Source organism: Mandrillus leucophaeus, unplaced genomic scaffold (genome assembly GCF_000951045.1).
Source record: "Mandrillus leucophaeus isolate KB7577 unplaced genomic scaffold, Mleu.le_1.0 Scaffold80, whole genome shotgun sequence".
In the NCBI taxonomy this organism is placed as follows: domain Eukaryota; kingdom Metazoa; phylum Chordata; class Mammalia; order Primates; family Cercopithecidae; genus Mandrillus; species Mandrillus leucophaeus.
The window spans coordinates 5,320,733-5,334,454 of record NW_012108697.1 but is presented as its reverse complement, the minus strand read 5'-3'; the positions used below and the strand labels follow the sequence as shown (position 1 = coordinate 5,334,454).

The 13,722-nt window shown below is 47.2% G+C and overlaps 1 protein-coding gene across 1 annotated transcript; it reads left to right on the top strand.

Moving 5' to 3' along the window:
- The first annotated feature begins 331 nt into the window (after positions 1 to 331).
- DUSP5 (dual specificity phosphatase 5) lies at positions 332 to 12,765 on the top strand. The gene is made up of 4 exons (XM_011967570.1): positions 332 to 442; positions 3,905 to 4,105; positions 8,168 to 8,387; positions 11,231 to 12,765. The coding sequence occupies exons 1-4, from the start codon at positions 332 to 334 to the stop codon at positions 11,635 to 11,637; spliced, it is 939 nt and encodes a 312-aa protein (XP_011822960.1). The 3' UTR covers positions 11,638 to 12,765.
- The last annotated feature ends 957 nt before the right edge of the window (positions 12,766 to 13,722 follow it).

The window sequence follows — 13,722 nt, the reverse complement described above, 5'->3', positions numbered from 1 at the left end:
ACCTCCTCCCTCCTCCGCCCCAGGATTATCCCTGTGACCCATCCTGAGCCGAGCCTACAGCCGGCCAGCCAGGAAATAGAGGTGCGCGGGGGCAGGGTGGTGTGGAGATTCTGCGGCCTTTGATTTGACACCTCCCGGAGCTACCACCACAGGCCTGCCCATTTCACCTGCCGGGAAGATAACTTTGGCTTCTAGTGGTGGGTGGGTGATTGACTCTCAAAGTCCAAAGCACTGGTTTTTTCTGGGTCACTTCCTATGACTGCTCCTGCTTTGTATTTGAGTCCTTTGTAACCTCAAATGACACCCGGGGAGACCTGACCCACATGAAGAGATGAGGGCTCAGCCCCAGCAGGGCCCCACGGCCGTGCCAGCTCTGGCGCAGGCACCTTGGAATGTAACAGTGATGGGGATCAGGGCTCGGTGCAGGGAGCCGGCGCCGAGAGTTAGGAGCCTGTTTTAAAGCCATGCAACTTGAGTTTCACACACTCCGGGCCAGGAAGATTCTGGAGACAGTTCCCCTCTCTGCTAGCACCTCCTGCTGACTGGTCCCCTGTTGATTTCCTGTTGAAGAGATAACAGAGGTAGATGGTAATCGTCCTTCTTCTGGCAGCCTAGCCCGCAGGGGATAGAGGGATGGCCTTCTGGCTCTGCAGAGGTTTCAGCGCGGCTCCTGATTTCTTTCTCTTCCCAATATGGTTTTTGTCTCCTGTTCTTAGGAAAAGTTTATGCCTCCTAAGTAGCATGAAAGAGGTTCCAGGAGACCCTTCCTGGTCCCCGCTCTGCTCCCCATGCTTCTCTAAGCGGGCCCTGCTGACAGTTTAGAAGTTATCGCCACAAAGTAGGCAACTCTATAGACTCACATCTCAGGAAAACTGTTAAAATGTTTTTTAAAAGAAGGTAACATATACACAGGTACAAATTTGAACAGCATGAAGGCCGTATGATGAGAAGCGGGTCTTCTGCATATCTTAGAACCCAGTTCCACTCCCCAGAGACAGTCAACTATTTCTTGTTTACCTTTAGATAATTTTTCATAAGAATCTTAGAAATAGATTGATTTTGTATAGTTCCTGTCTTGCCTCTTGTATCCATCTAGATCAGGGAGACTTGTCCATATCTGACCATACATGTCTGTTTCACATTGAACCGGTCTCCTGTAATGGCCATTAGGTTGCGTCCGGCCTCACTGTTCCAAGCAGTGGGGTAGATCTCCTTCTCCATGTGCTCTTGTGTGTGCAATGCCTTTCAGTAAATCATGAGAATTGCCAGGTCAAGAATTATATGCATGTTAAATTTCAGTAGAAATTGCTTCATGCCTACCCTTATAACACTACTACTAAACTTTAAATTGTTGCCAGAAAATTTTTATTTCTTTACTTAACTCATGTGCAGATAGGAGTTCAGGTTTTAATCTGGTGGCATCTGAGATCTTGGCAGGGTCAATGCCTTTTTACACTTTCCATAATCCCCTGTCTCCCAAACAACCACTAAAATGAAATGGTGATGACTGAATTGCGTGGTCAGTGCTTATTTATATATAGTATCTGTGCTCTCTCTGTTCCCTGGTAATGTGGTGGTGATTGAAAGCAGACTCATTCCAAAAGAAGGCTGAAGTAGCTCTAAGAATTGCCATGGCTTTTGCAACTTAAGTGAGGCACCAGAGAGGAATGTTCTGTCTCTCCACACCTCTGATGGGAGTGGGTGAAAGACTGAGACCATTTAATCTGTAGGATTCCTCTGAATCCCAGCTTGAAGAGGCAGGGCCCTGTTTATCTGTCCCTGGACTAAATTTTTTCAACAGCAGGCAGGATCCAACCCATACCCGAACCTCCTATCTGTCCTCCCGATAGCCAACTCTGAAGTAATCTATTTAAAGCCAGAAGATGGGGTAGCCTGAAGATTTCCTCTTCCCCAACCTTCATTCTGAAGTTTGGGAGGGCCCAGGTCATTCTTAACTCCAAATTCCCATCCAAATCCTTGTTTGTCTCCTGGAACCCATAATGTTGAGGTCTAGGCACAGGAAGTGATCAGGTGGTTTACTGACTAGGGATACCTCTTCCAAGGAAGCTGTGGGTCAGTGTGAGCCTGCGTCTTTCTCTCTTGACTGCTGGAAGGTAAGGGGCCCAGGGGCTGTGGCAGAGCATGGGAAACTAAACTGCCTATAGCACCACCTTGCACCTCCGCAGTGGCCTCCCGTTATGGTGGGGAGCATGGTCATTGGGGAGGACCAAGAGCTCACGGGCAGGCGCAGTGGGCTGCTAGTGAGGTGACCACAGAGGAGATCTGGGTGTACTAAGTGGGGGCGGGGCAGTTCCAGCAAGCTGAGAGGAAGCAGTAATGGCAGGATGACTCATTCTAGGAATTGGCTGCAGCTTCTGGGAGGGAGTTGGAGACTGCCTTGTAATCCATTAACCATTTGTCTACTGCAGGGCTTTAAAAAAGCCAGCATCACAGCACCCAAAGTCACAAAAGAAAAAGGGGGTTCTTTGGAAAATTCGTGGTCTCAGAATGCATGTTTAATGGATCTGACTCCAAGTGAATTCTCTAGGCCAGAAAAAGACGAGTGGGCTTTCTGGAGGCCCTGGGAAATGCCTCAGGTTGCTCTCTGGGTTACCAGCAAAGGAGTTTCCCAAGCAAGGGTGGCCTGTTGCACCTGGCAGCCCTCAGCATTCTGAGGGTTCTTCCCCACTCAGATGGGCCCAAGAAGGCTTACTTACATTTGCAAGTTTCTGTGACTTGCTCAGAGGGTTGTTTTTTTGTTTTTTTATTTTTTGGTCGTTTGCTTTTTTGTTTTGTTTTGTTTTTGTTTTTGTTTTTGTTTTGAGACAGAGTCTCTCTCTGTTGCCCAGGCTGGAGTACAGTGGCGTGATCTCGGCTCACTGCAAGCTCCGCCTCCCGGATTCATGCCATTCTCCTGCCTCAGCCTCCTGAGTAGCTGGGACTACAGGCGCCCGCCACCACACCCGGCTAATTTTTTTGTATTTTTAGTAGAGACGGGGTTTCACTGTGTTAGCCAGGATGGTCTCAATCTCCTGACCTCGTGATCCGCCCACCTCGGCCTCCCAAAGTGCTGGGATTACAGGCGTGAGCCACCGCGCCCGGCCTCAGAGGGTCGTTTTTACCTTAAATCCATTTGGAGAGATGTAAATGTAATATTAAGGATTCTGAGAGTCATACATGCTATAAGTTGACTTATTGATTGGTTAGGGGGGCATGCAGGAGGAGTAGAGGAGAAGTAGGAAAAGTGGGGATAAGAAGATAGGGTGGTCACGAAGGGGACAGAGACAGTTTTTGCTCAGGAGGGCTGAGAATTAAATCCAGAAGTCCTTATTCTTTCAGTTGATTTAGAAGGTAGTTAACTGGATTGATGACTCCAAATTGGACCTAGAAAGGATTGTCAGCAGTGTTCTTAGCACCTTGGGAGTGAGAAGCCAGGCTATTTTACTGCCCTGAGTTGCAACCTCATATCAGCCCCCATTTCCTTATGAATGGAGGAGGTACCAGCTAGAATCCTGCTTAGAGCAGATGGGCTGGGGAAGAAGCCACTTTAGGAGCCTATCTTCTCGCCAATTAATGAAATTTTGCATAATCACACCTTCCTTTTAGATAAACAAGAGAGAAAATAGCCTTTGTTTTCTGGAGGGGTTTGGTTAATATTTGCCAGATGCTAGATACTTTCTTTCACAGTTTAAGCTGCTTCTGATAGACACAAAAAGTTAATCATTACCCCTGAAGGAGTTCTTTTTAGAGGTTTGTGTGTGCGTAGAGTCCCTTTCTGTTCTAAATCTGTTTGCTGGTTTTGCTCAATTTTTAATGACCACAATCTGTATTGGCTTATTATTATTATTATTTTTTAACTGTGTAACCCTCAGAGTATTGATTAACTATGGGTATTTTCTGACAGGGTGAGAAATTGATGCTAACCATCTGTCTCACCTTTTTGTTTGTTTTTGTAGGGGGATATGAGACCTTCTACTCGGAATATCCCGAGTGTTGCGTGGATGTAAAACCCATTTCACAAGAGAAGATTGAGAATGAGAGAGCCCTCATCAGCCAGTGTGGAAAACCAGTGGTAAACGTCAGCTACAGGCCAGCTTATGACCAGGTACATGATGGGGAAGAGGTATCCTGAGTGGTATTCTGGGCTCCTGTCTGCCTTCTTTCCTCAGCACCTGACTGTTCTCTCCCCACTCTGCAACGATGGTTAGTTCTTTTGTGGATCAGGGTGTTGGCAAAATCCCCTGGCTTTAGGGAGCCTCTGTTGCTTGCCAGCTTGAGTTTCCATCCAAGAGTAAATGGGCCTCCTTCCAGCAAACAAGCTGACAAGAGCAAACCAGCCACAGGATGCTTGGCAGCTTCTGCGGAAAAGGGGAAGTGAAAGCTACATTATTGTCATCTGGCTTCGGAGGTTCAGAGAAGCTTTGAAATACTGGTCTAGGTTTCCCTGAAGACATTTCAGAGTTGACTTTCAGGCTTCCTGTGTTGCTTTTCTCTGTAATTGTCCACGCTCTGCAGTTTCTGCAAAGCATCCCGGTACCTGTCAAGGTGTGTCTTGTTGGTATGTTTAACTGAAACTGGTGTTGGTGGGGGTTCTATAGAGGAAGTCCTGTTTGGGTGGCTAAGTAGGCTCCTCTAAGGGGTTCTAATGCTTACAGTTCCACAGATACTGAAACCAGAGGAAATCAAAAGATACTAGAGGGCTTCATGTTTCTGTAAACTAGTGAGTTTTTATGTTTCTTCTAAAAATGAGTGCTTTGTGATAACTCATTAAAGGGAAAAATAAAGTGGAAGGGGGTTACGTAGTACCATCCAGGAAAATGAAAAAGCAGGTGAGAATCCAAATCTGGCAGAAACCAGAGGTAAAAACCTGCCTACTCATTTTATGGAAGGGAAGAGAAGTGTTCTGTGACAAGTGAGATTCTTGATTTTGCAGAGTCCTGCAGCTGGTTCAAGGCAGCATCAGGCTCAGAACCCCTTTCTCTCAGCTCCCTGTTCTGATTATTTCAGGACCTTGTTCTGTTTTCCGCCTGGCCTCTAATCTAGACACCTGACCTGGTGGGAGTAACCTTTCAAACTTTTCACGTAAACCAAGAACATATCCAAATCATAAGAAGAAAGATTGCTAGATGCTAAAATGCCAGCTCCCTGCCATGAGCAAAACCCTGTCCCTGGGGATAAACTTCGAAGCAAAGCCAGGCGACCTTTTCTTGAACGGGCTCCTTGGTCAGGAAGCCTATTAGCTTGTCCAGATGCCAGGGTTAGGATTTGTTTTCCTTTATTAAACACCCTTACAGTATATGACGAACCCATGGCTTTCAAGCTGTGGACATCTGGCCTCGCTAGATTTCTACTTTTGTTTGTTTGTTCGGGTTATGTTTTCCCCCCATTTCTCAGAAAGTGAAAGAGAAATAAGAATTGGCAGAATGTTGTGAAAGCATAGCACATCTCTGGCCAAGTGAGGGGTGAGAAGGCCCTGATGTGTCTTCAAGATTCATCTGGGGAACCCCCTAATGCTACTTCTTAGAAACACTTCTGCATTTAGAGCAGCCAGGCGAGGTCATGTTAACTTTTGGGGTTTCTGAAGGCCTTTGGCTTCTTCCCTCTTGGTCTAAACAGAAGTTCAAAAAGGGAAAGAAATGTAGTTTCAGGGGTGTGTTGGGCTAAGCTCCAAAAGAAATTGGATGGATCCCAGGTCTGGTGTATCAGCAATTTCCAGGCACTCAGGAGAGGAGGAGATCTTGAGTCAACCATCCAGCCTGCTCCTTAAAGGGCGAGCCTGTTAGTGTCCATTGGTGGGGACCCGTAAGTCATCAGTGGCCACATGAATCTGGACTTGGAACTCTGACTCCTTTCCCAAGAACTTTGTACCACCTCTGCTGTTTTCCTGATTTCTAGCTGGTGGGGATGCTGTGCCCAGGGAGTGGGTCCAGCTCAGGTCAGGACTAGACCTGCTTGGATTGCCTAAAACCCTGTGTCTTCCCCGTGGAGAGAAGCCACGTTCTGTTCATTCTTCAATCCCAGTGACAGTGGCAGCTATGTAACGTGCCAGGTTTTAATGCATTCATTATCCCATTTACACCTTACCAATTATCCAGAGAGGATAGGTATTATCCCCTGTTTACAGACAAAGGTCATAGGTTAAAGAAGCTGTCCAAGATCACATCAGGTAGTAAGCATGGAGCTCTGGAACTTAACCCAAGAGCTCTGCTGTCTGACGCCCAAGCCCAGGTTCTTAACCGTTGCACCACTTTGCCACCAGGAAGGCTGCTCTGTATGCATGGAAGTTTGGAGAGGTTTTGAAGAGGGGATGCAGATGGACATTTTATCTCTAGAGGAAGAGAGGAAAGAAGGGAATTTTTTCCTTCCTGTCTTTACCTGAAATACTTTCTCATATTGATCACTATTGAAATGGAGTCAGACAAGGCCTTGCATCTCATGCTACACCATCAGTTTTGGGTTTCAGCCCAGCTCTATCACTGACTAGCTCTGATTTGGACAAGTTATTAAATGCATCTGAGCCTCAAGTTGCCCATCTGTAAAATGGGAATAATGTTACCTACCTCACAGATTTTGTGAAATTGGTATGATGTAGGCACATCTAAAGGGTTAAGCCCCCAGAAGCCAGCCACAGTAGATGCTGATAAAAATACCAGTTGTTATTATTACCTTATGTAAAATCCTCTGTAATTTTCTTCCAAGTGACTGAACTGGCCTTTGCTTAAACACTTGAGTTCTTAGGAAAGAAAAAGCTAACGCCGGGTGCGGAGTAAATTGAGAATTGCCTGTGGCTGGCGCCTGTCCCACGCACCCTTCCCTGTTATGGATCTGGCTGAGAGTTTCCATTCCGCTCTTATTCCAGGACAGGAAATGGAAACACAGGAAGCAGATGGTTGGCATGGGAAAGGCTCCCAAAGATATAGCCACTGTCACCTAGCCCCGTGTTTCCCTCTCAGCCTCTAAGGGCTCCCATTTTTCCAATCATCACTGACTTTTCTGCAACCTTTAGAGCCCTGTAAATGCTGAGACTGCCAGAGTCTAACTGGTGGTTCATTTTAGTTTTGCCTCAAGGTGGATGGTCTCTGGTTCCCCCTTGACTAGAAACCTGGGGTGTGGGTAGCCTCCCAAAAGGATGGCTCTGTAAGCAGGTCTCACCAGCACCCCCAACAAACCTCCGTGTGAAGAAGGTCAGAGGCGAGGAAGCCCCTCTGCTTGTGGCCTGACAGCATTTTTTATCTAAAGATTCTGAGTAGGTAGTGGTTATTTTCATTTCTAAAAAGCATACTTTTTTGTTGGGGGTGGAGTTGCATTTTAACATCTCTAAAACCTGGATGCATCTTAGGATCAACAGTGTATTAGGTTTGATGAAATACACTATATAGGCTAGGCTTGGTAGCTCATGCCTATAATCCCAGCATTTTGGGAGGCTGAGGTAGGAAGATCACTTGAGGCCGGGAGTTTAAGACCATTCTAGGCAACATAGCAAGAACTCAGCTCTACAAAAAAAAATTATAAAATTAGCCATACGTGGTGGTGCATGCCTACAGGCCCAGCTACTTGGGAGGCTGAGACGGTGGGATCTCTTGAGCCTAGGAATTCAAGATTACAGTGAGCTATGATTGTGCCACTGCACTCTAGCCTGGGTGACAGAGCAAGACTCCGTCTTTCCAAAAAGGGGGAAAAAAAAATACGTTATATAAAATGCCAAGGCTGTAAAGGAGGACACACACCATGTTGAGTCCTGGTCCATTTTAGCTGTAAAGAAAGTGAGACTGTCCCAAGGCAAAGAGGCTTGCCCTGGTACTCTCAGGGCAGCTGTAACTTCAACACAGCCCCGTAGATATTTCCCATGATACCACATGGCTTCTCATCCTTGTCAGCACAGGAAGAATGCCATCATATCCTACCTCCTTGATGTGTGCAAAAATGTGAACTCTTTGCTGTGTGGATTTTGCTGTCATTGAGTCACAAGGCAGCCACGTAAGGTAGAGTTGGCCAGGATGGAGATACCACCCACACTCAGTTGAACTGCCCTGGCTCTGAACTCTACTGGGAAACCAGAAAGGGAACCACCCATCTTAAGCAGCAAATAGGTCAGAGTTGTTTTTTCCTCTCTCAAATGAACAAGCTAATCCAATATTTCCTGATTGTCCTTTGTCCCTGCTTCCAGGGTGGCCCAGTTGAAATCCTTCCCTTCCTCTACCTTGGAAGTGCCTACCATGCATCCAAGTGCGAGTTCCTCGCCAACCTGCACATCACAGCCCTGCTGAATGTCTCCCGACGGACCTCCGAGGCCTGCACAACCCACCTACACTACAAATGGATCCCTGTGGAAGACAGCCACACGGCTGACATTAGCTCCCACTTTCAAGAAGCAATAGACTTCATTGGTAGGTTTAGCCATTCCCCCTCAGTTATTTTGGGAGCCCGTTTGGGGCATGTGTTCTTGACTTTTGATGCCCTGATGGAAGCTACCTTCACTGAAAGAAAAGTGTCTTGTATATGCTGCTGCTAAGAGTTGGAGCCAACATGGGATGCAGCTACCAAAAAGGTGGAAGGGAGGATTTAAGTTGCCATTAATAGGAGCTTTAATTTGCAAGATAAATGAATTAATATAATTTTATGGCAGTACTCACTGCCGATTTTGTTATTGTTTCTAGCTGGGCAGAAGCTGAGCGCATCCCTGCGTAATGCTCCACACAAGGAAAGCAGGGGAAAGAACCTCCCTAACTGTGCTTCTACGTAGATTGGGTTTATTTTTAAAAGCAAACAGAAGGATTCAGAGAGCACTACTTACGCACTGAGCCCCAAGGGCCCCCAGCAGCTTTCCATACTTTTGGCGAATGGCTTGGGGCAATTTGTTTTGCATTTTCAGCTAATTTTGGATTAAAGATAGCACTTGACTCAAGCTCCATGCTGTATGCACAGAAAAGTTGGCATCTTTTGCCTTCTCTCTGCATTCTTGTTAGGCAGTTATTTATTCCATTGCATAGACCTAAAAACCGAGGCCTTGGCCTCTGGTCCTTCCGCCAGGAAAGGGCTATGGCCTTAGGGTTTCCAGGTGCTCTGTGTTGCGTGGGTTGTTCTCCCATATGGCATCTTCTCCCCCATCCATCTTGCTAGGAGGCTGCCCTGACTTTTTTCTGTTTCAGATTTGCAGGTACCACTCTCTAACCTTGTGGTCATGCCCCGCTTTCCAGCGCCCATCTTCCTCTTTAACATATGTAGTTGTTGAAACTGACGCATGAATTTTCTGTATCTTGTTCCAAGGGATGTTGGAGGAGGAAAGGCAGGTGTTAGCACAGCAATAATTACTTAGTGCAGGTAGCAATTAAAGGCCCCCCCTTGAGCCACATGGTGGCTCTCTGTTCACCACACAATTTCTGCTCCCCAGGAAACCCTGACGAGAAACTCATCAGAGGCAAAAGGCCGAGCCTGTCCTGCTTGTCCCCTGAGCCTCTGGGCTAAGATCATTCCTTTGGAGTCTGAAAGGCAGCCAAAATGATGCGTTCAGGGTGGGAAACCCTTGACTTGTTCTCCCTGTCCCTGGGAATGCCTTGCCCTTCTGAGCCTGTTGTTTAATTACCTGGGTAGCTACTTCATGAGGTCATGAAACACGCCCCCATCCAGTTCTCAGAACCCTCCCTCCCCATCCTGTGTGTGTATTGTGTCTGTGTACACACAATCCACAAACCCACAGCATTTCGAAAGCACAGGATGCTTTTTCTTTTGGCCCTTCCATTGCCCTGCTAATGGAAGGAGAGACTGGGCCTCCCCAGTGAGCCATGTGCTGAATATACACTGACCCCTTCCAAGGGAAGAGGGCCATGTGGAAGGCAGGCCCCGAGGTGTTGAGCGGGCTCCAGAGGCAATGCACTCTGGACCCTTTGCATTCTTGGATGTGGCACTAGGCCAGTTAAAAGCTAAACTTCGAAGGAGGCCAACAGAGGAGTGAAGGGAAATAGGAGTCCGACCCTATAATTCCAGGGACTTGGGGGTCAGACCCCTTTGAACTAATTTGAAGAGACTGTTTTGTTTCTTTTGAGTCAGACTGAATTGGAAGACACCCCTGTTGAACTGCTTTGGGGTATCCTGTGGGGTTTTTGTTCAGATGGGGAAACTCTAGGATTCCTCCCTGATGCCTCAGAAATTTTACCTTTTAGATTTTGCAGATTGATTTGCATCCTTTGACCTTGGGGCAGGGAAGTGGAGGGTGGTAAGGGGAATGACTTATTTTTTCTTTTGGCCCTTCAAAATCTTAAATGTGTTTGCTTACTGTAGCCTGCGTAGTGCCAGCTACATCTAACTTCCTGTGATGTAATTGTTTCCTCGCTAGCAAGAGAGGGAATTGGAAAGACTGTATTTTTTGTGGATTTGATGTGTATGTATCTTTAACCTTTCATCCCTTCCCATTTTTAATAGTTGTAGCTGGTTTTCTGGGGGCGAGGGCTGGGGGGTAGAGCAGGAAGGGAGGCATCCTCCCCTTTTTGTCATATTGAGCTAAAGAATGCTAACTGATGGTGGTAGCTTTATAGCAGCAACTCCCATTGTTGAGCAAGATGGAATTTGTGAAAGCCATTTATATCCTCCGTCTAGTAGGCGTCACTTAGCCAGGGCTATAATTAGTGGCCATGTGCTATTTATTGTGTGTTTGGTGGTGAGAACCCTGGGAGCTGAGCCAAGCATCCTGCCCTGGCACAGCAGGACAGGGTGCCTGGAGAGGCCGGAAGACCTCTACCAGGATTGGGGTTAGGTTGTTACCCTTAGAATCAGACCTGGAGAGGCAAGAGTTGCTTCTCCAAGTCAGTCTTTGAGCCTGGGATGCTCTCCTTAGAAAAATGTGCGTGCCCAATAAAAATGTGCACAATTTCAAGGATGTTCCAGTGCCCTCTTGGAACCATCAGTGGAACCTAGGTTAAGATGGCATCCCCAGGAAGGGACTTCTCCAGGGCCATCGCCTCCAGAGGCAGAATCTGCAAGTATCCTGGGGAACTATAAAGCCACTGTAAGGAACATAGAGATCCTACTTGGGGATAGTCTTTGCTGGGATCCCAAAAGCTCTGTCCTCACCAGTGGGGATTAAAGACTGGCAGAAGTGTAGTGTAGGGCCACGGCTCTTAACGCAGGCACAACAGTTTCATATCTAGGTTACTCCAGTGTTTGATTCTTATGTTTTGCCATTGCCCTTAGATTCTAATCCCAACTGACTCCCACCATCTTTTCTTCCTTCCAGACTGTGTCAGGGAAAAGGGAGGCAAGGTCCTGGTCCACTGTGAGGCTGGGATCTCCCGTTCACCCACCATCTGCATGGCTTACCTCATGAAGACCAAGCAGTTCCGCCTGAAGGAGGCCTTCGATTACATCAAGCAGAGGAGGAGTATGGTCTCGCCCAACTTTGGCTTCATGGGCCAGCTCCTGCAGTACGAATCTGAGATCCTGCCCTCCACGCCCAACCCCCAGCCTCCCTCCTGCCAAGGGGAGGCAGCAGGCTCTTCACTGATAGGCCATTTGCAGACACTGAGCCCTGACATGCAGGGTGCCTACTGCACATTCCCTGCCTCGGTGCTGGCACCGGTGCCTACCCACTCAACAGTCTCAGAGCTCAGCAGAAGCCCTGTGGCAACGGCCACATCCTGCTAAAACTGGGATGGAGGAATCGGCCCGGCCCCAAGAGCAACTGTGATTTTTGGTTTTAAGACTCATGGACATTTCATACCTGTGCAATACTGAAGACCTCACTCTGTCATGCTGCTCCAGTGAGATAGTGAGTGGTCACCAGGCTTGCAAATGAACTTCAGACGGACCTCGGGGTAGGTTCTCGGGACTGAAGGAAGGCCAAGCCATTACGGGAGCACAGCATGTGCTGACTACTGTACTTCCAGACCCCTGCCCTTTCGGGACTGCCCAGTCCTTGCACCTCAAAGTTCGCCTTTTCATTTCAAGCATAAGGCAATAAATACCTGCAGCAACGTGGGAGAAAGAAGTTGCTGGACCAGGAGAAAAGGCAGTTATAAAGCCAATTCATTTTGAAGGAAGCACAATTTCCACCTTATTTTTTGAACTTTGGCAGTTTCAGTGTCTGTCTCTGTTGCTTCAGGGCATAAGCTGATCACCGTCTAGTTGGGAAAGTAGCCCCACAGGGTTTGTAGGGACATGATCAGCATCCTGATTTGAACCCTGAAATGTTTTGTAGATACCCTCTTGGGTCCAGTGAGGCAGTTGGTTGAAGTAGCAAGATGTTGGCTTTTCTGGATTTTTTTTTTTTTTTTTTTTTTGCCGTGGGTTGTTCACTGACCTTGGACTTTGGCGTGATTCTTATTCATACTTGAACTTGTCTCATTCCACCTCTTCTCAGAGCAACTATTCATTTGTGAAAAGAGTTTTTCAGATCATAGACCAAAAAAAGTCATACCTTCGAGGTGGTGGCAGTAAATTCCAGGAGGAAAAGGGTACTTGCTGGGTATCCTGGGTCAGTGGTGTTGAAAACTGGTTTCCTCAGCTTCCTGTCCTTCTGTGTGCTTATGTCTCTTGTGACAATTGTTTTCCTCCCTGCCCCTGGAGTTGTCTTCAAGCTGTGGACTTCTGGGATTTGCAGATTTTGCAATGTGGTACTACTATTTTTTCTTTTTGTCTGTTGGTTATTTCTCCAGGGGAAAAGGCAATAATTTTCTAAGACCCATGTGAATGTGAAGAAAAACAGTATGTTACTGGTTGTTGTTGTTGTTGTTTTTTATAGTGTAAAATAAAAATAGGAAAAGGAAAAAAGCACTTCTTCTTGGTGAATTGGGATAAGGTAGAAATACCCTTGGGTGGGGACTCAGCTTGCTTCACTGGGATTTATTTCTAAATGAACAACAGGGTGATGGTGGTGGAGGTGCAACTATAGGTATGATGATACAGAATGTTGCTTTCCAAGTGAGGGGTTTCCCTAAGTTAACTTGCAAGAGAATTCCTTAGTGCAGGCCTCATAGAGAGGTGGTGAGAGTATTTGCCCACTGAGGGCTCTTCACTCCTATCACACTAGGCAAAAAGCTCTACTTGAACCTCAGATTTCTCACCTGTGAAGAGTGAGCTGAGTTAGATGATCCGAAGAGTCCCTTAAAGCATAAGGCCCTTGATTCCAGTAAGCCTGAGTGCCAAGCTTGTGGCCAGCCTCCTCCCTCCAGTGCTTGGCATGTGGCAGACTCAGAAAAGGCTGGGTAAGTGGCCAAGGGATGGAGAAGTGAATGGGGTGAAAATTTGCCCTGCCTGCCTACCTGACCCCTCTTTCCACTCTTGCAACTAATTCTTCTAGATAATTCCCTGGGAGTTCCAAGGTAAATCCCTCAATGAGTAGGTTTAATCGACTTGCTTTGTGAGTAACTTCCTCTACATAGGTGGAGGAAGGAAGGGGCAGTTGTCAGCTTCTCCCCATGATTGGCTCTGCCTGGGCTCCAGCCTAACTCCTGGGGCCTGTTCCTAATCTGAGGGAACAGGGAGCTGGTTGGGGTTTATGCCATCCCAGTCACCTGATAAACACGGGGATTCCAGCCATACTTCTCAATGCTGGAGGGTTCAAAGGGCGTCTACTTCTCCCGACATGCACTGTGTCAACAAATAGCAAGATGGTGGTGGAGCACAGGCAACCCAGCTCTCTAAATTCCTCACCTCAAAGGCTTTGGGTGAGGTCTCCACCTGCCTTTCCTTTCCCCACCTCTCCGTTCAGAGGTTCCTTGGAAAGTCCAC

Bases quoted from the DNA above. Each gene is read 5' to 3' on its own strand.
- DUSP5 (XM_011967570.1), top strand. From the start codon at position 332: ATGAGGGCTCAGCCCCAGCAGGGCCCCACGGCCGTGCCAGCTCTGGCG. The intron at 443-3,904 runs GTTAGGAGCCTG...ATTTTCTGACAG, and splicing joins GCAGGGAGCCGGCGCCGAGA to GGTGAGAAATTGATGCTAAC. The intron at 4,106-8,167 runs GTACATGATGGG...CCCTGCTTCCAG, and splicing joins ACAGGCCAGCTTATGACCAG to GGTGGCCCAGTTGAAATCCT.